The 24,155-nt window shown below is 38.3% G+C and overlaps 2 protein-coding genes and 1 non-coding gene across 4 annotated transcripts; all 3 read right to left on the reverse strand.

Moving 5' to 3' along the window:
• Positions 1–9,231: 9,231 nt before the first annotated feature.
• Positions 9,232–16,990, reverse strand: LOC131002841 (protein DETOXIFICATION 24-like). The gene is made up of 9 exons (XM_057929310.1): positions 16,642–16,990; positions 16,331–16,573; positions 10,528–10,826; positions 10,366–10,452; positions 10,237–10,293; positions 9,918–10,156; positions 9,724–9,842; positions 9,569–9,655; positions 9,232–9,478 (listed from the first exon to the last, which is right to left on the reverse strand). The coding sequence occupies exons 1-9, from the start codon at positions 16,915–16,917 to the stop codon at positions 9,434–9,436; spliced, it is 1,452 nt and encodes a 483-aa protein (XP_057785293.1). The 5' UTR covers positions 16,918–16,990; the 3' UTR covers positions 9,232–9,433.
• A 3,007-nt stretch (positions 16,991–19,997) lies between these two features.
• TRNAQ-CUG (transfer RNA glutamine (anticodon CUG)) lies at positions 19,998–20,069 on the reverse strand. Its single transcript has one exon. It is a non-coding gene; the product is annotated as a tRNA-Gln (tRNA).
• Positions 20,070–20,229: 160 nt separating this feature from the next.
• LOC131002865 (protein DETOXIFICATION 24-like) lies at positions 20,230–22,926 on the reverse strand. Of its 2 annotated transcripts, XM_057929350.1 has the most exons (8): positions 22,393–22,926; positions 21,788–22,329; positions 21,625–21,711; positions 21,236–21,292; positions 20,918–21,156; positions 20,727–20,845; positions 20,515–20,601; positions 20,230–20,436 (listed from the first exon to the last, which is right to left on the reverse strand). In XM_057929350.1, exons 1-8 carry the CDS (start codon positions 22,639–22,641, stop codon positions 20,356–20,358), a joined length of 1,461 nt encoding a protein of 486 aa, XP_057785333.1. In that variant the 5' UTR covers positions 22,642–22,926; the 3' UTR covers positions 20,230–20,355. The 2 variants fall into 2 exon arrangements, with proteins under 2 accessions (XP_057785333.1, XP_057785332.1); XM_057929349.1 differs by having other exon boundaries at positions 21,788–22,886.
• Positions 22,927–24,155: the final 1,229 nt, after the last annotated feature.

The following is a 24,155-nucleotide window of genomic DNA, read 5'->3' on the forward strand; positions in this document are numbered from 1 at the left end:
ACCGTGGATCGAAGAAGCTAGCGACCGCTAGGTCCTAGCGGTCGTTGGGGGTCAGCATGCAACGTTGTTAGAAGCATAAGCATCATCACATAGCGGTCGTTGGACCAATTAATGTGAACAGAAGCATTATAATTTATAATTATAAGTTATAATTTCATAGTAAACAGCAAATGGACTTTCTGTACAATTAGCTCCTCACTTTTTTTTATGTTTATCGTTTATCCACTGCATATAAATAAATTAACTAATATACATGTCTGAATGATAAGAACTATTTAGCGGTCGTTGTACATAACATTGATGGCATGTTTTGTTATATTTGAGCGGCAGCTATCTCGCGGTGGGAAGCCAGCGGTCGCTGGAATGCAGCGATCGCTGGGAGCTGTCCCAACGCTCAATTAACTTCAACGAACGCTGGGATGGTAGATTTCAAATCCGTAAAAATCACGTCAAATTCACTACAAGAAAAGCTATCGGACACCGACGGAATTACCGACGGAATTAATTTCGTCACCAAATAACGACCGAATAACCACGGATTAACGACGGAAATACTCTTTCATGCATAGCGATGGATTTACCGACGGGTGTTGGCGGGAATATTTCCCGCGACATTACCGACGGAATTACCGACGGATCCCCGATGGAAATTTTTCCGTTGTTATTTCTTTTTTTTAATTTTCGCGATTTTAAAAATTGCAGATAGCGATGGAAAATTCCGTTGATATTTAGCGACGGACGATATTCCGTTGCTAATAATTATTTTAAATAGCCGAAAATATTTATTTTAAAAATAACAACGGAATTCACGTCCGTTGCTAAATAGCAACGGAAGTTTCCGTTTCTATTCTGTTGCTAATAATTATTTTAAATAATCGAAAATATTTATTTTAAAAATAACAACGGAATTCACGTCCGTTGCTAAATAGCAACGGAATTTTCCGTTTCTATTCCGTTGCTAATAATTCTTTTAAATAACCGAAAATATTTATTTTAAAAATAACAACGGAATTTACGTCCGTTGCTAAATAGCAACGGAATTCACATCCGTTGCTAAATAGCAACGGAAAATTCCGTTGCTATTCCGTTGCTAATAATTAATTTAAATAACCGAAAATATTTATTTTAAAAATAACAACGGAATTCACGTCCGTTGCTATTCCGTTGCTGCGCCCTAAAAAAAAGGTGACTTGACCGCGCCTCCTCCTTCATTTTTTCAACACAACTTTCACTTCTATTTCTCAAAATTCCCAAATTTCCCCCTCCGATTCCCCATTTCCGGCGACTCCCGCTGCGTGCTCCCCCCGGCGACTCGTCCACGCCGCCGTTTCCGCCGCGCCCCTGCTCGCCCCGCCTCGCTCCGTTGCCGTCTTTCGCCGATCCTCGCCCCGCCCCGCGCCGCTCCGCGCCCTGCGCCGCTGCCCGCCCCGCGCCTCGCCGCTGGTCGCCCCGCCTCGCGCCGCTGCCGCCCTGCGCCGCTGCTCGCCTCGGCAGTGGAGATCCTGAACGTCCTGTCCAGCTACACTTGGGACGCAAAAGCCGTGGTGGCCCTAGCCTCATTCTCCGCCAAATCACTGGCAGTGCTGAAGCTGTTGCCGGAGATAATTGATCATTCAGATGTGATGAAGTCCAGATTCGAGACCATCAACAGCCTAGTGAAGGTGTCGCTGGAGCTAACAAGGTGCATTTCTGAGTTTCGTCGTCTGCCTTCGAAATACATATCCGATGAAGCAGAGCCGATGGTAGTTGCTGCGAGTCATGTCCCAATTGCGGTGTATTGGATTGTGAGGAGCTTGATTGCCTGTGCCTCTCAGGTTACTGAGATTCTTGGCCTAAGTCAAACGTAAGACGCGATCCGAAAGCTCGTTTGGGCTCGATTATTAGTATCTGTGTGGTGATTTTAGGCCTAATGTGCAGGGCAAGTTCGCATACAGAGACATGGGAGCTCTCAAGCTTAGCGCACAAGTTGGCCAGCATACTGGACAGTCTCAAAACACAACTCCAAATCTGTCATCGACATATAGGTAATAAATCTAGCACTACTTTTTTGACATAGTCGTCTGTTTAAAACACTTGCAAACTTATCACAATATTAATTTGGATGCAAAATGATTCTTATTGCCATGAGCATAGTTTGGTCTGTATAAGACACTAGCAAAATAGTACGGCGGATGTAAAAGTATAAGAAACATACAATATTTTTGATATTGCATGTGATCATTTAGGATGACATCACAAGAATACAAGCCACATGCCATCAATTAGGATGAGATCATATACAATATTACTACAATAATGCTTCTTTTATGAACTTGAGGTCCAAATTTTTTTTAATTTCCATTAATTATTTGAAAAATCCTATTATGTTTTATTGTAAATTATGTATTAATATTCTGTAAAAATTTATTTTTTATTGAATTAAATTATATAATGCTCAACATATAGTATTTTTATTGGATTAAATTTTTATATGCTCACTCACATAATTATAATATGTTCACATATAGTATTTTCAAGAACATATAATAGTTTTATTGTATTGTAAAATTTCCCTTCAAAAATGTTTTTTTATTGGATAAAAAATGTCTTTTTAGTGTAAATTTTCTTTAATGAGATGAAGAAAAATAAACTTGATTGAATTATAGTATTTTCAAGAAAAATAAACTTGATTGTTAGTTTTATTAAATTATAATTTTATATACTTTGGTTCTTGAATAATTATTAATTCTTTTTTGGATTAATTCTCATTTGTAGTATTTCACTCCACCATTGCTTCTTGAGGAAGGAAAAAAGAAGTCAAGGTGATCGAAAAGAAAAGCTAGTAACAAAACAAGTAAGTTTTCATTACATTATCTTTTGAAATGTTAGTATGGCTCAAATGGTAGCCATTGTGAGATTTTAAAATTTTAGATGAGCATGTATCTAAGTGTATTTATTCTTTTTTTATATATATTTTAGATGAGCATGTATCTAGGTAGTAAATGGAGATTAGGTTGGGGGATGGCTGTGTTCCATCCCATTTTGTTGCTGTGGTGATGGCTTGGAGCCGCGTATGTGCTTTTGTGTTTGATTTATAGAAGCCATTCCATTTTCTTAAGTATCTATTGACAGTTCAATTTTGATATGTGCATCAGTTATGTCTCTTCATGCCCTCGTTTGATGTTTAAATATATTTTCTTAAGTGGTCCTGGATGTTTAGTAGTAAACAAGTTTTCTGCTATTGCAAGGCTCAAAGTTCTACATTATCATTTTGTTCATCTCACCTAAAATATGTTGTTTGACGTGATATTAGTTGGATCCAGAGCTGGAATTTGATCCTCTTGGTCTACTTCCAAACGCTGGTGTAGTAGTTGTTGTTTCCCAGAGAATGTCGTTTTCACCATGTACAGAGTTCCCATGTTTTGAGCCGTGTCCTCAAGCTCAAGCCATATTACACTGTCTACTTCGGCATCTTCTTCAGGTAAATAAGTGAAAAATGTTGGCTATCAATAAATGAGATTCTCTTCTGTGGCATAGCACTTGTTATGAAATTTAGAATAGAGGCCAGTTCATCTCTAAAACACTTCTTTTCTGATGTTCTACTCTAATGTGAGAGGCATCAATGTGATCTTATTAAACTATCATGATAGTTTTTTGCTAACATGAGCTCAACATCAGTCAATAGAAGAATTAGCATCCATTACTTTGTTTCTTCACTGATGAATTGGCCCTAGGGTGGTTTAACTCATGCTTCTTAGTCTGGGTTTGAAACTATTATTTCTTTAAATAAAACTTATTTTCCCGAAAAATTAGGAGAAGTTCTTGCATGTCGCATAGCTCTATATCAATAAGTTTTGATTATGAGTTTTACTGCAGAGAGACAAGAGGGAAGAAGCTCTACGCGTTGCTCAATTATCAGCAGAGAAACCACATTTTTCTCATTGCCTGGAATGGCTTCTATTTACAATTTTTGATGCTGATATTGGCTAGGCTTCCACCTGGACCCACTCCACCCACTGGACCATCATCTTGATTATGTTGTGTCTTTGTATTTTGAATACTTGAATATTTCTATTATATATTTGTGAACACTTGAATATTTTGTTAAGTTATGACTATTCGAATGCTAATTTAAATTTCATTTGGTGTTTTCGATATTGATGGTTATATAATTGAAAAGAAGCGTGTAACAGGACGTCGTTAAATTGTATAATGCAAATTTAAAAAAAAAATTGTATTAAAAAAATACCGACGGAATTTAATTCCGTTGCTAATACCCGCACGAAAATCACCGACGAAATTTGTTTCCGTCGTTAACAGAGACGGGTATTTACCGACGGAATTTGATTCCGTTGCTAATCGCGACGGAAAATTCCGTTGCTATTTCCGTCGTTAAGTCCAGACGACGCCAACGTCGCTCCCTCGTAGCCGATGGGCATTCCGTTGCTATTTCCGTCGGTAATTTAGCAACGGATTTAATTTCCGTCGGTAAAAATTTTACCGACCATATTTAAAGCGACGTACGCGCGGCGTCGTTAATCCGTCGGTATTAGTTTTTACCGACGGAATTTTCGGCTTTACCGACGGAAAATTCCGTCGGTAATCGGCCAGATTCTTGTAGTGATTCTTGTTAAATTCATCTAAAATCCTGTACAGATTCTGTTTAGAATTTCAAAATACATGAAAAATATATGTGAAATCTGTAGATTTTTAAAATTCAGAGATCTGGATTTTAAAAATCTACAGAATTCCTGAACGAATACACACCCCTTAGCATATTATGGGGTTAGGTAGGCAGAAGGAACAGGTCGCCGGATGAACTTATTTTTATTTTTCTCAAAACAAATGAAAGGATATTTTTTAAGGACTAGCTGAGATTACATGCAACTGATTAGACGTATTTTATATGTTGGGTGTTTTAATGTGATTTCTATATTTGATTTATTCTATATATATATCATCTTTTTAGCATGATTTCAGATTTTAAGTGGTTCCTAATGATTTTTGATAAGTTTTAAAGAAGACGATCGAATTTTGAAGAGTTTAAAATTGTACGCATGAAGGTGGACGGTTTGGCCATACCAACTGAACGTCTGAACTGGATTAATTTAGGCTATTGGCGAGAAGTTGTGGACTGTGGACAGCCGTTGACTTTTCTTAGTGGACCTTACCTTATTTATTTTGATTGTGCTGAACTTAGTTTATTCAATTAGTTTTATGGGCTTGCACGCCTATTAGTTTGATTTTCTTATATTTATATAAGAACCTATACACACATTCATGCATACAGTTTTGGGGAGCAGCTATTGGACGAAAACCTTTGCTTTTAATTCAAGTTTCTTTTCTCTATTGCTTCTCTCTCTATTTTTTTCCTTATTTTCTTTTATTTAATTATTTTATGCGTTCTAACTAATTCGTTTATTCCAACAACAATTAAGGAAACACTAGAAAGATTATTCTGTGAGACCTAATTTGTTCTTATACTTTATTTTATGCGTATATCTGTGATTCTCTGTGTTTATCATTATTAATTGTTTTAATCTATTAGGTAGTGCGCAATATTTAATGGGTTAGAATTAATTATATAGCCAATTGAATCGGCCATACGTAATCATGATTTAGGTTTGATTAGTGGTAAATTGACACATCAGGGTCAAGGGAAAAATAGTCTTAATTCAATAATCCTGCGTAAGCGTTTATTGGTTTTGAAGCGGATTTCTCTAGATATTAATGATGTCGGCTCATTAAACCTATAGAACATCTCTTACTGTTGTCAGTCGATTATGATAGTAATTAGTGAAACGTCTTCCTGATTACTGAATAATTAAGGAGAAATAAGATCACGTCAGAAGCGTCTTCGGTGGTTATAACTGGTTTACTTGCATGAATTAAAATTATATTTGCATCAATGATCGGAATAATTAAGTTAGGATGGACTTGATTGATTGCTGAAATTCTTTTATTAATTGTTAGAAATTTTCTATTTGTTCTTTAGGATTAGAACCATTACAATTCTTTTAGATTTTATTTATTTATTTTTAGATTTAGTATTTTCTCATATTTGCCACACTTTAAAACTCACATTAAATTATAAATTTAAAATAATTTGTGATTTTATATGTCAAAATCCCTTTACATATATATTCTTCGTTCTGTATCTTCAATTAACGCTTTTGACTGAAAACTCTAAATTTTAGAAAATTAAAAAATATAGATTAGTTATAGATCTTTTAGTTAGGGTGGGGTCTGTTTCTATAGAGAAGAGTCCTTATACAGAGAAGAAAGAATAAATCACAATCGTTCATTCCTTGATAACAGACGGATTAGATTTATACAATATAATAATAATGCTTAATTTATCATTATTAAATAGGGTTAATTGCCCATAAAATATTGAACTTTCATCAAATTCTGATTTTGCACACAAACTTTGAATTGTGGCGTGATAATTACTAAACTTTTGATTTTATCTGATTTTGCTACTAATCCAATTCCGGCCAAATATCAAGCTAATATATAATATGATGTGCCAATTTTGACGTGGCGTATTTATTCTTGTGTGACAATTAGTTGGCAAAATAATATTTTTTTTATTTAATTTCTTATCAATAAAAAAAGAACACAACGTAAATAACTCAAATTGTCAATAATTTAATATATCAAATCAAATAATAGTATTTTTTAGTTGAATTAATTAATTGAATAAATTCAATAATAGTAAGGGGATTCTTCGAATTTAGGTGTGTCTGCCAAAAATATTTTAATTATCAATAACTTAATATATAAAAAAAATATTTAGCTAAGTAATAAAGTTTATTAAATTTTCATTAGCTAAAGATTAATTTTTTTTATAAACTATATATTTATACTATTTGAATGACTTCTATTTTATATATTGGAGTAATCAGTTGTGTAATAGTGAATTAGAAAAAAATTGATTTAAACTTGAGAATGAAAAAGATGCTATTATTTGATTTGATATATTAAGTTATTGACAATTTTGGTTATTTGCTTTGTGTTCTTTTTTTATTAATAAGAAATTAACAATAAATACGCCACGTCAAATATTAGCACGTCATATTAGCCTGATATTTGACCGGAATTTGAATTAGTAGCAAAAACAGATAAAATCTAAAGTTTAGTAATTTTCACGCTACAGTTCAAAGTTTGTGTGCAAAACCAGAATTGGACGAAAGTTCAGTATTTTATGGGCAATTAACCCTATTAAATCATGGATATTGGATTACACGTTCATAAGGTCATTTTTGTAATCTTATTTTTCGACAGATTGAACAAATCACAATTAACGAGATGCAATCCCGTAAATCTCTCTATTTCTATTTCGGCCGGGTGAATATTTGATTTGAGTAATATGGATTGTAATTTTAAATTGGTTATTCCTCCATCCCGACTACATCTCTATTTCGGGTGAATACTAAATAATGGATATTGAATTACACGTTCCTTAAGTATTATATATCATGTTCGACTCCATTTGAAATTTCCATTTGAAAAATTTATTATATGACGTTCATAAGAATTACGCTACATGTTCGAAAGGCTATAATACTATCCATTTGAAAAATTTATTATATGACGTTCATTTAGTAAGATGTATTGAACATATTCAAATGACTTATATATTCAAGTAACCAATATATGCCATTATAAAATGTTTATGCCAATTAAAAATACGTCTCGCGGGGTTATGTTGAACGTAAATTTCGGAAATTATGAACTTATGTGAATATTGGACGCATTTGCGTAAAAAAATAAATTCCACCCACTCGAATTTCAAGTTCAGTATATTTTTTGAATAAGTTCAAGATAAAATAAAAATATTTTTATTAGAAAGGTCAATTTTTTTTGCAGGCCATTCGAAGAATTTGCAGTTGTCATCCTGTGCGAAACCAAAAAAAAAATTGTGAATTGTAGGAGAAGTAATAATGTTCATATACAAGTTAAAAGGAGAAAGTAAAAATGTTCATATAAAACAATTGGAAGTTCAATGGGAACAATATAATGTTCATTAAAAAATATATTCATCATAATTAATAAACTATTCATTTACAGATTCGGTCAAGAGGAAGAAACTTATATTATCGTAGCCGCTCATGATTACTTTGGCCGATTGATCTTCCAATATGCTAATTTCAACAACTCTCGTTCATTACACTTTTTCTTAGCTGTTTGGCCTGTAGTAGGTATCTGGTTCACTGCTTTAGGTATCAGCACCATGGCTTTCAACCTAAATGGTTTCAATTTCAACCAATCCCACCAGAAAGACTAACCCAATCCATAATGATATATCGGAAAATAAAATTGCAAAAATTGAATTATGTTTATTTAGAAAAATGAGATTTGTTCATTAAAGTTCAAAGGATATAACTATTTGTTCATACAAAACATATTAAAAATTCATTATATTAAACGAAAATATAATTTCATCAAACCGGGAAACTCTAGCAAAGTTCAAATGATATAACTATTTGTTCAACAAATTACGTTCAAATTAGTCAAATATGTTCATTAGTAAAATATGTTCATCAAATCAGTAAAATATGTTCATCATAATTAATAAACTATTCATTGAAAAAAATGAGTTATGTTCATAATAATGATAATAATAATAGACAATGTACATTAATATATAATTCCGATGAACGTATTTTGTTGTTTGGTACATTATGTTAATTGAGTATACGTTCATAATATACAACTATTATGATCATTAATTTTCTTAATAGATTATTTCATTAATAATCCTCACTTGAAATCCCCACTTGAAATCACACATTAATAAATTATTTCATTATCTTAATAGAATATTAAAAAAATTCAAAGTTGTGAACACCAGTGTTTATCATATATGATAAACCGATTAAATGAACTAATAATACTATTCAAAAGTGATTATTACATGCTCACTCAAGATGAATATCGAATGTTCAATAAAATCGATTAAATGAATTAATACTATCCAAAATTGATGAACTTACGTAAAAAATAATATAAAAATGTTTAATGTTGAAACGTAAATGTTAATTAACTTGATATCATTGCTATAATTAAGTGATATGGTAAATATAAATTAAATTACACACATATCCTTGACCGTGTAACTATTAGCCAATCTTAAGAATTAATCTAAGTCATTCGTTGAATATGTTTTAATGGGTGAGATCATGTCTCCTTTCTCCATTGAATATGTTTTAATGGACGAAATTATTCGTTATTTTGTAAAACATGATATAAATCATTTTAATAGAACTCATATTTGACATTGCGTTGCACGTGTTATTTGGTAATATGGCAAATCATGGGACAAAGATTATTCAAAAAAATAGAGAGTTTTCATAGAATAGAATTGGACAGCTTGAGCTTGAAGACACAACAGCAGCACATGTTGTTGGATAAGCATATTACCATAATAACTCTGCTTTTCCTCCTCAAACTATTTCAAGCTCCATCTCTTTAGACGCGCTGAAGTCTTCAACACCTGTCCCCAGCAAAATATTACTGTAAAATACAAATACCCATCACTAACACTAACGCATGTTTCAAATAAAAAATGTGTTGTTTTTTTAACCTCTTCATCCCAATCTGTTCTCCACACCAACAAGCTCATTGCACAAGTCTCAGTCAGAACTCCCAAGGTTAGCCCCAGCCATATCCCCTAAATCCAAAAAAACACACTAATCTCAGAATTACACACTAACATTTCATTTCCACAACATCACCCACCTCTACTTGAAGATGAAGCACATATCCAAGAACAACTCCAATCGGCAATCCAATCGCGTAGAAGCAAACCAAATTGATGACTGCCACCTTCGTCTGCAGACCTGATCCCACGGCCACACCTGCCAAATACAAAGGGAACTCAACATTTCAAGAAAAAAAGGAAGCACCATCATTAAAAGTGAAACGAAACTAACCCGAAAGGACCGGGTAGATGCTAGCAAGCAAGGCTGTGAATGCAAGAAGAGTTGAAAGCTGGGAGATTGTGTGTATGACCGCCTCATCATCCGTGAAGACATACCCGATATTGGCGCTGCACAAGAAGCAGATGATCCAGAAGAACAACCCTATTGAAGCTGAGCTGCTCGTCACCACTTTGATGGAGAATCTTACAGCTCCGGCATCTCCTCTCCCCAGCTCATTTGCAACGCGAACACTAGTTTTTTTCCACAAGGAAACCAATATTTTTGAGACAACCAAACGAGATCAGAAAGAGGAAGGAGAGCAAATCCGTACCATGCAGCGCCCATAAGCCCAACAATGATCATCACCATCCAAGAAACTACATTGAGGCTGCAAGATTAACAAAAATTCAAATTAATTTCAGTGCATCAAAATCAACAACTAGTGATTGATATAAATTACCTAATGGAGAAGGCATTTATTGCAACTTGTGCATCTTTCATGTAGCCAGCAAGCAACACCAGAATCGCGTAGTACCACAGCTCCAGACTGCAACCAAACCATACATAACAGAGTAAATGTTAAGATAAAAACACTACTCAATATAATGATCAATTTTTTTACCATATCATTACACCAGATGATAGTGAGAGCTTCACAAGTGGCCATAAATCCTTCACAGCAGCCACACTAAATCCTCTCCACGTCTCCGGACACCAACCTCCAAAAACATACACAAATTCCCCCAAAACAACAAACCACGAAGATATGCACAACGCCGTCATGGCCCCCGCCACTCCAAAATCCGCAACATACACAAACAGCCAAGAGCACACAATGTGGATCGCAAACTGCAGAGCCGAGAGCCACGCGATGATCATATTCTTCTGCTGCGCTTGCAAATACATCTGTATGGTAAGACTAAAGATGTTGGTATCATATGCAAATCCATACAATAATACCAATGCAGCGGAAACAATTTATAACGCACATACAACCGAGAAACGTCCCCAATCTTAGCAAACAAGAAAATCTCCACAAGTAATCAAGATAATATGCAAGACGATAAATGAGACAAGAGATTTACGTGGTTCGGCAAATGCCTACGTCCACGGGAGCAACACCAATCGTAATATTGAAGAACTCCGACGATTCGCACAACCCGCGAACTCGTCACACAATGAATCGAGAATTACACCCAAGATGAGATCAACCTCTCACTCTCGTACACTCTCAAACCCACGCTGGAAAAACCCTCTTAAATCACCTCACGATCACTCGTGTATATCTCACCCCAATCTCTCTGTTTTTCTCTCACAGCTCTCTCTGCGCTCAACTTTTTTTTTCGTCTGAATTTCTTCTGGGAATGAATCATTCACCAACACATCCCCTAACAACTATGGAAAGAAGTCAACAAAGGAAAAGCAAAAGTAAAAGCAGAAAAGTGATGTCTCCTTGTCTGCCACCAACAATTCTCCACCTCGTACTTCATTTGATAAACCTCAAATGTAGGACGAATACGAGCACCGCCCACGAACATGGACACCCGTACAAGCTGCACCACTTTTCCATGGTTGCCTACATACCCAATCCAGGGATCAAGCTCCTGTAGTTCGAACACAAAAGGATAAGCTCCACCTCACCCCATCACCGCCCCGAAAGGCTGTCCCGTTTGATTATCAACACGGGTTGATATGTAGCAAGTCCAAACAGTGTTTAAACTTACCACCCGTCACCACCTTGGTTAACATGTCTGCTGGATTTTCATCAGTGTGCACTTTCATAAGAGAAATATCACCTTCCTCTATGACATCCCGCACAAAATGATACCTGATATCAATATGCTTGGTACGAGCATGATGAACCTGATTCTTTGCCAAATGTATAGCACTCTGGCTATCACACCACAGGTCCACGCGATCCTGCTTAATCCCAAAATCACCCAGAAGACTCCACAGCCACAAAGCTTCCTTAACCCCCTCTGCCAAAGCCATGTACTCAGCCTCGGTAGTGGAAAGAGCCACTGTAGCCTGCAACATCGATCTCCAACTAACGGGGGCACCGTGTACACAGAACACATATCCCGTAGTAGATCGTCGTCTGTCTAGATCACCCGCATAATCCGAGTCCACAAACCCATTAACCTGACATGTATTTCCACTAAAACACAATCCTGTGTCGCTGGTACCCTTCAAGTACCTAAGGATCCACTTCACAGCTTCCCAGTGTGTCTTTCCAGGATTAGCCATAAACCTGCTCACAACACTAACTGCTTGTGAAATGTCCGGACGTGTACACACCATAGCATACATCAAACTGCCAACTGCACTAGTGTAAGGCACTTTCTCCATCAATTTTTTCTCTTTGGCTGAAGTGGGAGATTGCTTTCTAGAGAGCCTGAAATGAGGAGCCAACGGAGTTGCCACCGATTTTGCATCTTGCATCCCAAATCTCTGCACAACCCGCTCAATGTAGCTTTTCTGGCTCAGGAACAAAACACAGTTTGTCCTCTCTCTTCTAATCTCCATACCCAGTATTTTCTTAGCAGTGCCCAAATCCTTCATCTCAAACTCTTTACCAAGTTGAGATTTCAGTCTATCTATCTCCACCTTGCTCTTCGAGGCAATAAGCATGTCATCCACATACAACAAAAGATAGATATACTCACCTCCAGGAAGTCTCCGAATATAGACACAACAGTCATAATCACTTCTGGAATAACCATGCTTCAGCATGAAAGAATCAAACCGCTTGTACCACTGTCGAGGAGATTGCTTCAATCCATACATGGATTTCCTCAAGCGATAAACATGATCCTCTTTACCCTCAACCTTGTAGCCCTCAGGTTGACGCATATAAATCTCCTCCTCCAAGTCTCCGTGCAGGAAAGCGGTTTTGACATCGAGTTGTTCCAGCTCAAGATCACTGTGAGCCACAACACTCAACAACACCCGAATAGAAGTGTGCTTCACTACTGGAGAGAAAATCTCATTGTAGTCCACTCCCTCCTTCTGTGCATATCCCTTTGCTACTAACCGCGCCTTGTACCTGATTCCACCGAGCTCAGAATTATCCTCTTTCTTCTTGTAGATCCACTTACAACCAATAGCCTTCTTTCCTTTGGGCAAAGGTAGAACCCCCTCCAGAACTTGATTCTTCCGAAAAGACTCCATCTCTTCTTCATTCGCAGCCAACCAGCTTGCGCTATTCTTATCCCGAATAGCTTCCTGGTATGATGCTGGTACCGCATCATCCTCTGGTAGTGCGCACCTGACCAAGTTTGCCTGCCCATAATGCTTCAAAGGCTGATCTGACCCCAGCTTTTGAACTCTCTTGTATGCTCGCTTTGGCCTAGTGGAAGCCAAATCATCCGAGAGCCGCTGTTGGTGTAAAACATCTACATTCTCTTGATCAAGAGCTTCGAGTTCAGACTCCTCATCACTCTGTTCTCGAGTGTCTCCATGACCTGCTTCTTGAACACGACTAGAACCTGGTTGATCCTTAGGTTCTATCTCGATCACCTGAGACTTGACCGTCTCATTTTCATCTTCACCGGGCATTGTAGCTTTAAACTTAGCTGCCATGGAATACTCATCAAAGATAACATCCCTGCTGATTATGAACTTTGAATTTTCTAAACACCACAAGCGATAACCCTTCACTCCTGTTGCATACCCCAAGAATATTGCCTTCTTGGCCCTCGCCTCAAGCTTTCCCTCGCTGACGTGATAGTATGCTGTGCATCCAAAAGTTCTGAGTCTCTCATAATCTGCATGTTCCCCAGACCATAGCCTGTATGGAGTATCTCCACCTAAGCTCGAATGTGGAGATCGATTTATGACATGAAGTGCTGTAAACATCGATTCTGCCCACCATTCTCTGCCTAGCCCTGCATGAGACCGCATGGACATTGCTCGCTCTCGCAGCGTGCGATTCAGTCTCTCCGCGACCCCATTCTGCTGCGGTGTATTCCTGACAGTCCAGTGCCTAGCAATTCCCTCCTGGTCACAGAACTTCTTGAAGGCACCATCTGTATACTCTGTACCGTTATCAGATCTCAATGTCTTCAATTTCTTTCCTGTCCTGTTTTCAACCATTGCTTTCCACTTCTTGAATGTGTCAAACACCTCATTCTTATGCTTCAAGAAATAAATCCAAGCATATCTAGAATAATCATCAATAAACGTGACATAGTACCTGGAGCCTCCCTTGGAGGTAACTGTAGCTGGCCCCCAGACATCAGTGTGCACATAATCTAAGATGCCTTTGCTCCTGTGTTTGCTGGCCCTGAACTGAACTCGGTGTGTTTTCCCGTACACGCAATGCTCGCAAAATTCCATGCAAGGCTTCTTCAAGTTCTTTAGCAAACCTTCTTGACAAAGTAGATGCAGGCCCTTCTCTGACATGTGTCCGAGTCTCCTGTGCCATAACCGGGTGTAGTCCCCTGGATTTCTACTAGTTCCATCTGCTCCAACTGCCGCACTTCCCGTCACTGTTGTACCCAAAAGCGTATACAAATTTCTTTGACGGATACCCTTCATCACAACTAAAGAATCCCGAACAACCTCCATGACTCCATTCCAAGTGATAATTTTGCATCCACCGGAGTCCAAAGTGCCAGCGGAAATAAGGTTCTTACATAGTTCCGGGACATGTCTCACATCCTTTAAGGTTCTGATAACCCCATCATGCATCCTGATTCTGATCGAACCGACCCCCACTATTTTGCAGGAATGGTTGTTTCCCATCAAAACAGTTCCACCATCTATTTCCTCATAGGTAGTAAACCACTTCCTATTCGGAGACATATGATAAGAGCATCCCGAATCAAGTATCCACTTACCGGCGCTTTCCTCGTTACCCGTGGCATTGAAACAATCACCGATATCCCCTTCCTGCGAAGCAAAACCAGCTTCTTGTGTTCCTTTTCCCTTCCCGCTGTTGTTGTACTTGTTCTTGTTCTTCTTCCAAGTTGTCTTCTTGCTGGGGCAATTCGCTTTGAAATGCCCAAGTTCCCCGCACTTAAAACATGGTCTCTCTGCAAGAGGTTTTGGACTGGATCTAGCCTTTCCTCCCTTGTCTTTCTCTCGATCACTTGTCTTGCCCCTCGTATACAATCCCTGTGCCTGCTCCTTGCTCCCACTAGTAGCCATGCCACTAGTTGCAATCTTTCGAAGATCATCCGCTAGGAGTGAAGTCCTAGTCTCATCCATCGTCAGAGTGTCGCCCATGAGCATCAAGGTTTGTACAAGATTTTCATACGATTTTGGCAATGAGAGTAGTAGCATGAGAGCTTGATCCTCATCTTCCACCTTCACATCAATATCCTTCAAGTCTGATATGCACCTATCAAACTTGTTTAAATGTTCCTGAATAGGTGTACCTTCCTCCATCTTGCAAGTGTACAATTTGGATTTCAAGTAGATCCGATTCGTTAGAGTCTTCGTCATGAAGTTCGCCTCTAACTTCAACCATACTCCCGCGGCGGTTACCTCATTGTCCACCAAGAAAGCAACATCCCTCTCTAGGCAGAGAATGATCGACGCTCGTGCTTCAAGATCTAACTCTTCCCAATCCTCATTCGACATGTCTTCGTGCTTCTTTTCTTTACCCGCCAAAGCTTTGTGTAGCTTTTGTGAAATTAGCAAATTCTTCATTTGCATCCTCCAATAGGAAAAATCATTCTTCCCATTGAACCTTGCTATCTCATACTTTCCTATCTTGACCGCACCACTCGTAGACGTCATTTTTCAGCTTGTTTCAGATTTTCGTTTCTCTCAGGAATTTCGTCGAACACCTGGTATGCGCCTCTGCTAGGACCAGCTCAATACCCCTCAAATGTGAGCTCAACCACCCAAATTTGATATCAAGCTCTGATACCAATTGTTGGTATCATATGCAAATCCATACAATAATACCAATGCAGCGGAAACAATTTATAACGCACATACAACCGAGAAACGTCCCCAATCTTAGCAAACAAGAAAATCTCCACAAGTAATCAAGATAATATGCAAGACGATAAATGAGACAAGAGATTTACGTGGTTCGGCAAATGCCTACGTCCACGGGAGCAACACCAATCGTAATATTGAAGAACTCCGACGATTCGCACAACCCGCGAACTCGTCACACAATGAATCGAGAATTACACCCAAGATGAGATCAACCTCTCACTCTCGTACACTCTCAAACCCACGCTGGAAAAACCCTCTTAAATCACCTCACGATCACTCGTGTATATCTCACCCCAATCTCTCTGTTTTTCTCTCACAGCTCTCTCTGCGCTCAACTTTTTTTTTCGTCTGAATTTCTTCTGGGAATGAATCATTCACCAACACATCCCCTAACAACTATGGAAAGAAGTCAACAAAGGAAAAGCAAAAGTAAAAGCAGAAAAGTGATGTCTCCTTGTCTGCCACCAACAAAAGACGAGTGCATAGACGAAAGGGATGAACCACAGAGAGATATGACCAGCAGATTCCACGATCGCTTGCTCTTGTCCGAGCAGGTTGAAGATGGATGCCCCGAATAAGAAAACAGGGAGCAAAACAGTTAGAGTGATGAGATCGATGAACCAAGAGCGTTGCAGGTGAATTCCCATCATCTCATACTGCTTCGCCCCAAAAGCCTGCCCGCAGAGAGTCTCCGTCGCGCTCGACATCCCAATCTGTCCAACCAAAATCAATCATTTCATAATCAACTCAAATTCCTTACGAAAAATGAAAAGATAAATACCAGTATGCCGTTGACGAATCGCACGCTTAGCGTTTGGACAAGAGCGTAGCCGGCGAGATCGACCGCGCTGATGTGGCCCACGAAGGACTGTGTGACGACGAGGGTGCCGAATGAGCTCACTCTTGCGATTACACTTGGCGTCGCAACCCTCCATATTTTCTTTGATTCTTCGCAGATTCTTGCTTTCAAATCACCTGCTTTTCCCTCCGCTTTTGGAGTGAGGAGGCTCACGTGAATGCTGTTGTCATCCATGCTGCCTCTGCAATCATCAATCATTCTTCTTGCTTTAAAAACAACCAAGAAAGGCCCTATTTCACTGAGTACTCACAAATGCAACAAACACGCGTGTATCTCTTGTTTGATAAAACTATATACAAGAAACTTTTAGCAAAATTTGAAAACTAATTTGAGGGCTCATGTGAAAGCTTAGTTTAGTAGATTTTTCATGGAATGACGTTCACAAATCTCGAACACGAAAGCTTTTAATTAAGGCTCCATGTGAGAGTTTAATTTAGTATAATATGAATTAAAAAAAAATAAGTTCAGTATATATATTATGGGTTAGGTAGCAAGAAAGAAAAAAGTCGTGTCATGAACTAATTTTTGTTTTTTTTCAAAACAAAGGAGGACTAGGGTATAAACAATTCTTAACATAATATAAAATACGAACTAGCTAAAATGCATGAATTTTATGTAGAACACATATGAATTCGCTCTCTAACTGTATGAATTGTGAAAAATAATTTTGTTGCTACCTATGAGGTTTGAACTCGAGACCATGCATTCATCCAACAAGGTGATGAATCAATCGTAGATCTTGATGATCTAAGGAATGAAAATGATTCATATTTTATATTCTAAGATGTGTTTTTATTTTAGTCCACCCCTTTTTCACCATATATAATCTTCAATCTTATCTAAGCAAAAATTATTCAGCTACGACACATGAGTTTATTGAAAAATAATGGATGAGAAAAAATAATTTTTTTTATTACTCCATGCATTTCAATTTGATAGGTTACAAGGCCTTGGATACAGGTATTAATATATGAATAATTTATAATAAAATATGAGATAGAAAATAACTTTTTTTAGGGTAAATTTGTGGAAAAAAAAATTAAGAGAGAGAAATGAAGATACTCCCTCTGTCCCATTAAAGTTGGCCACATTCTTTTCGGCAAGGAGATTAAGAAAGAAATAGTTAGTGTTTAATTAAATGTGGTCCATCAAAATTAATGAATTAATTAAAATTTCCTTCAACTTAAATCTTTGTCTTCTTCTCAACCTCCACCAAAAATTTGGCCGACTCCGGCGACAGCAGCACCGGCGACAGAGACGCCTGCGACTAGATTATTCAGACAAAGCAACGCATAGCCAGAAACCAAACCAAACCAAACCAAACCAGAAGCCAAACCATTCCAACCATTTTCTGTTCCAATTTTCACCAACATGCAAACCAAGAAAAATCAGTGATTTCCTCAACAAAATCAGTCGATTCAAACCAAGAATCGATGTACCGAAGGAGGCGGCGCCGCCGTGGATGGAATTGGAGCCGGCGACTGGAGCACCACCACCACCGACCACCCTCAGATTCAAGAGCACCACCCTCAAATCTAAAAGCAACAACCACCACTTTCAATCTCCAAATCCTAAAAATTCAAAATTTCCCGCAAAATCAAACACGTAAAATCCCCCAAAATTGAAGATCAGATATCGTCCTCATCGAGCCCCAAAGGAAGCGGCGCCGCCGTGGGTGGAATTTCCGCGGGAAATAACTTCGATCGCAGCCCTAACCCCCAAAATCGCGTGGCTGGAGAAGATGAGCCGCCACGCAGTCGATCGCAGCCCTAGCCCCGATTTCCGATTAATCGGGGGTGCTGGTGTGGAGAGGTTGGTGTTGGAGCGGCGGAAACTCGCCGAAAATACAAAGGGCTAGGGCTCGGTGTGGATCGCCTGATCTGAAGCGGCGTGGTGACGGGGAGAAAGAGAGATGGGGAGGAAGAGAGAGGGTGGAGTTTTGGGGGTGATGGCAAGGGAGGAGGAGGCTGAGAGAGAGAGAGAGAGCAGGCCGGCGCTGTGGTCGTCCGGCGAGGTCAGGCGGCGGGCGGCAGGGGTCAGGGGGTGGGCGGGAGGCTGAGTGTGTGTTTTTTTGGTGTGTGTGCCTTTATTTAATTAGGGTTTAAGTTTATTTAGAAATTTTAATTAGATTAATTAATTAGACTTAATTAAAGTAAATATTTTCAATTTTAGAAAGTGGCCAACTTTAATGGGACACTCAAAATGAAAATGTGGCCAACTTTAATGGGACGGAGGGAGTATTATTTTCAAAGCAAATGAATAGATAATTTTGTGTGACCCACAATAATATTTGAGATAAATGATGAATTGTCTGCAATGTTTGTTATGTATGATTTTTCATTTTTAAAAGTGGCCTATTCAAATGGGATGTCGAAATAAGAAAACATGTCCTATTGAATTGAGACGGTGGGAGTATATGTTTACTAGAGATTAAAAAATATGTGAAAATATTAGAATATATTTTTACACAATACCCAAAGATAATATTATCCAACATTGAAGATAATAATAATAATAATAATAATAATAATAATAATAATAATAATAATAATAATAATAATAATAATAATAATAATACATAAAATTTAAACTAAAATAAAAGTAAAGTTTTATCGTTAATAAAGCTATATTTATGAAATGAGATGGATAAATTAGTCATAGATCTTTAAGGTAAGATTACATAAAACTAATAAAATTATATCTTATTTATATATAATTGGATCCACGAGTCGGAACTAGTTTGGATTTGGGTCTCAAAATCCTTACTTCAAATCCAAATTTAAAATTTTTAGGAATAACCCTAACAAACATGATTTTCGTACCTCAATTCCACATGATTTGTTGTCATTTTCCTTCATGTTTTGCTTGTGAATGCTTGTTTGTGCCCTAATGTTTAGTTTTATGAAGATTTGATTCTTGGATGTAGTTTTGGTGTGATTTCAGGGAAAATCAAAGATAAATTAGAGAATTGTGAAAACATGAGGTTGAAGTGCATCTCAAGAGGAATCCGTGAGCGCAAACAACGATCAAATAGGAGTTTGGACGAGAGAGAACGGAGCCGAACGAGCAGACTGCGGTCCGGGCTGCGGCCACGCGCTCGACCGCGGGCCTCTGCTCCAAAATCGTCAAGAACGCACGAACACACCCGCGGTCTGTGCCGCGGTCGTGGGCCCGACCGCGGGCCTCTATTTCGAGAAAATAATAGTATGACTTTGTTATTTTTAAGCTTTAGAAGTGGGAAGGAAAATGTACATAGCAAAAAAAAAAAAAAAAAGAATAGGTCCCACCGAGACTTGAACTCGGGTTACTGGATTCAGAGTCCAATGTCCTGACCACTAGACCATGGGACCATTTGCGTTCAACATCCGCCCATTTTCCCATAAATTAATTATGCTGTTATCTGTGTTCCGCATCTGAAACATTAAATGTTATTCTTTCCTTGAAAAATACTAGTAATATCAAACTACCGACGCAATGTGGCAAAGACAAAAATAAATTACGGGACAAACATTATTCAAAATAATAAATACGATTGCTTCTCTCAAACAAACTGGTCAAAAGAATAGATACACATAATTATTGAAGTACACTGGCTTAACATAAGTTATAACCTAGCTAGCTAGCGATCTTTTCTTGTCAAGCAACACCAGAAACGTGCTTATCGTTTTCTGGTGATTCCAGATACCATTGGTTGAGACGTGCCGAAGTTTTCGATACCTGAAAATAGAAAATTATATTGTAATCAAAACATGAAAGATTAATTCTTGTGTTGGATGTAAAAAAATTGTGATGCACCTCTTGATCCCAGTCTGTTCTCCATATCAAGGTGCTCAACGAAAATGTCTGAGTCAGAACTCCGCCCGTCAGCCCAACCCATATGCCCTGTTGAGGAAATCATTTTTCATCTTCTATTTTTGTACAAAACAACATCTACATTGTCGCAGCTTCTTTTTTGGTTACTGTATTCAGTTTTTCCCTAATCTTATACTCAATGCAATTACATTTACCTCCACACCAAGATTAAACCAATATCCAAGAGCAATTCCAACCGGCAACCCAATGCCGTAGAAGCAAATGAGATTGATCAGAGCCACCTTAGATTGTAGCCCTGATCCCACAGCCACACCTGCCAAAAATGGAACCACGAATGAGATTCTGAGCAGCAAAAACGAGGTCGTTTTGAAGAGGTGTGTCTAACCCGAGAGCACCGGGAAGATGCTGCCAAGCAGCACGGTGAAGGCTAGCAGAACTGAGAGACGGGAGATGGTCTCCGCGACCTCCTCCTCGTTGGTGAACAAGTAGCCGATTTTGTTGCCGAAAGCCAAGCAGAAGATCCAGAAGAAGATCCCCATTGTGACTGAGGTGCCCATGATCACTTTGATTGAGAACCTCACAGCTTTGGCATCTCCGCTGCCTAGCTCATTTGCAACGCGAACGCTGTACATTTTTGAGATGCAATGATGATGATGGTGGTGGTGATAATCAGAGACAAACATAAAGGGATTCGGATTCGTACCATGCAGCGCCCATGAGGCCAAGGATGATCATCACAATCCAAGCATTGATGTTGAGGCTGAAAAAATACATCTTTCAAATAAGTGTTGAAAAAAACATCAAAGTGAGAGTTTAATTTAGGGTTAGTTGGCGTTGAAATGCACCCGCAATGGTCCATTTTTGATTTCACACACCAACTTTAAACCGGTACAAAAATATACTCAACTTAACAATTAATTTTATCATGATCGAGATTTTTGTCCAAAACGAAGCCGAGTGGCATAAATCGCGTGAGCTGGCTTCAACACTAATTTTCGTAAAAATCTGAGTCATAGCAAAATGACAACAATTCATGTTAAATTTGTGTGTTTCTGTACCAACCAAAAATCAACGAATAACCCTATAACTTACCAGATGGAGAAGGCAGATATGGAGACTTGTGCATCCTTGGTGTAGCCAGCTAGCAGCACGAGAATCGCGTAGTACCATAGCTCAAGACTGCAAGATGATGCAGCGCGTAAAATGAGACGTTTCCCATGAAAGAGAAGACATCCGAAGAAGAAGAAGGGTTTACCAGATCATCAAACCAGATGATACAGAGAGCTTGACAACCGGCCATAAATCCTTGGTCGCAGCAATGGAGAAGCCCTTCCACGTATCGGGGCACCAGCCGCCAAAGATGTAGACGAACTCTCCCCCAACCAGAAACCACGAAGATATGCAGAGCGCAGCCATGGCACCAGCTAATCCGAGGTCGAGAACGTAGACAAAAAGCCAGGAACAGAAAATGTGGATGGCGAACTGGAGAGCCGAGAGCCAGGCGATGATCAAGTTCTTCTGCTGCGCCTGCAGGTACATCTGCACGGTGAGGCTGAAGATGAGGCTAACCACGAACGGGATGAACCACACAGAGATGTATCCCGCCGACTCCGCGATGCCCTCAGCCTGCCCGAGGAGCCTGAAGATCTGAGTGCCGAAGATGAAGACCGGAAGCAGAATGAGCAGCGTGATGAGATCAATGATCCATGATCGCTGCAGGTAGATCCCCATCATGTGATACTGCTTCGCCCCGTACGCCTGCCCGCACAGAGTCTCTGTCGCGCTCGACATTCCAATCTGCGATGCACAAATTAAGTTAGTTTTAAATTGTTTGTTCCTATTGGAAGTGAATGCGTTTACCAGTATTCCGTTGACGAAGCGGACGCTGAGGGTTTGGACGAGGGCGTAACCGGCGAGATCCACCGCACTGATGTGGCCAATGAACGACTGCGTCACCACGATGGTCCCGAACGAGCTCACTCGTGAGATCACACCAGGCGTTGCGATCCTCCATATCTTCTTCGACTCCATACTAATTCTTCGTCTCAAGTTGTGTTCGTCCATGCCCTTGGAACTTAGGAGCCTTTCTTGAATGCTGCCTTCATCCATGGCTTTGCACTATAAATTAACTAGTTCAAAATCACCTGTATATAAAGGGGACTTGACAATTTGTTAATTAATGATTTTGTTTACGTGTAATTCCCCTTTATGAATATCAAATAAATAATTGAACTTGTAGAGCAATAATAAAGTTGGGAAATGAATGGTTGGAGCAAGTGAAGAAGGCAAATGCGACTGGTATAATTTGTATGATTTGCATTTAACGACAGCGAAATCAAATTAGGCTGGAATGACTGATGCAATGAAGTAAGCGAGATGAAGACGAGTAATTATGTCCAACAACTTATTGTCAGTAGAGACCAACAATATTAATTTAATTTTAAAGAGGGATGGTGCCACTTATTTTCTTCGTTTTTGTCGCACTTTGCAAATCAACATCCAAATATAAATTTGGGACAATGACAAGAACACATGGTCATTTCAGCAAGAAATTAATGATTGTCGATCGCAAATTCTTCATCAAGTAATAAAATAACCTTGATGCAAAGAAACATGCACTTGGAGAGAGTTTGGGAGAGAGAAGATGATGTTTTAGAATGTGATGATGGAAGAGGAGCGCCTCCACCACATGGCAATATGGCATAGCCTCTACACTTCACTATATTTGGTGAATACTTACTAATTTTAGAAACCTAGCTTCGCGTTTCCTAATGAAAATTTTCTAGTTTATGTTGATTTCGCTATAATAAAGAATGAAAATGATGAACCAAAATACAGATCGAGCTTATGTAGATATAGGTGCAATCTAACTTCCTATTAATTAATACCCCTCAAGGAAAATCTTAAGTAAATTAGTATGGGATTTTCTAGTTTGATTTAAGGAACAAAGGATTCCATATGATCTAATATACCCGCAATCTTGCTAAATGAAAATAAAATAAAATAAGAAGGAAATGATCCCAGAAGAGAATACGGGAACTTGATTTTGACGTACAATATTTATATTATATACCATTCAGCATTATTGATTGAGAAATCCAATAAAAGTAGTCTGCAACTTTATATTATTGGAAAGACACATTTTGACGACATTCATACAGAATATATCCACATACAGTTTTCTATGTTTATCTTTAAACGAACAATAGATTATGATATGATTTGATATTCTCCAAAAAGCCTGCGCTCTTTATAATAAGTTTATATACATTGATAAGATTTCGCTTTCAACGATTCGTAGACGTAAACAATTTGAAATGCGATCACATATATATTCACATGTCCACAAGTTGCATTTGATCTCTCGTGACTTGTCCACGCATTATTTTTATTTAATTCAAGTCCCTAAATGGATAAATTTGTTATTGAAGTGTATGAGTATATTTTATTGATTTTAGTTTCTAAACAAAATAAAAGTTCCCTATATGATAAATAATTTGATGCCGTCTGGTTGGACGTGTAGCATACGTCGTTTTTGATATGTTATTTTTGTGTATAGCACATAATACAAGACCTATTTAATAATTAATAGTAATATATACAAGACCAATTCAATATTGAAG

Source organism: Salvia miltiorrhiza, unplaced genomic scaffold, assembly GCF_028751815.1.
Source record: "Salvia miltiorrhiza cultivar Shanhuang (shh) unplaced genomic scaffold, IMPLAD_Smil_shh fragScaff_scaffold_23_2, whole genome shotgun sequence".
NCBI classification, from domain to species: Eukaryota; Viridiplantae; Streptophyta; class Magnoliopsida; order Lamiales; family Lamiaceae; genus Salvia; species Salvia miltiorrhiza.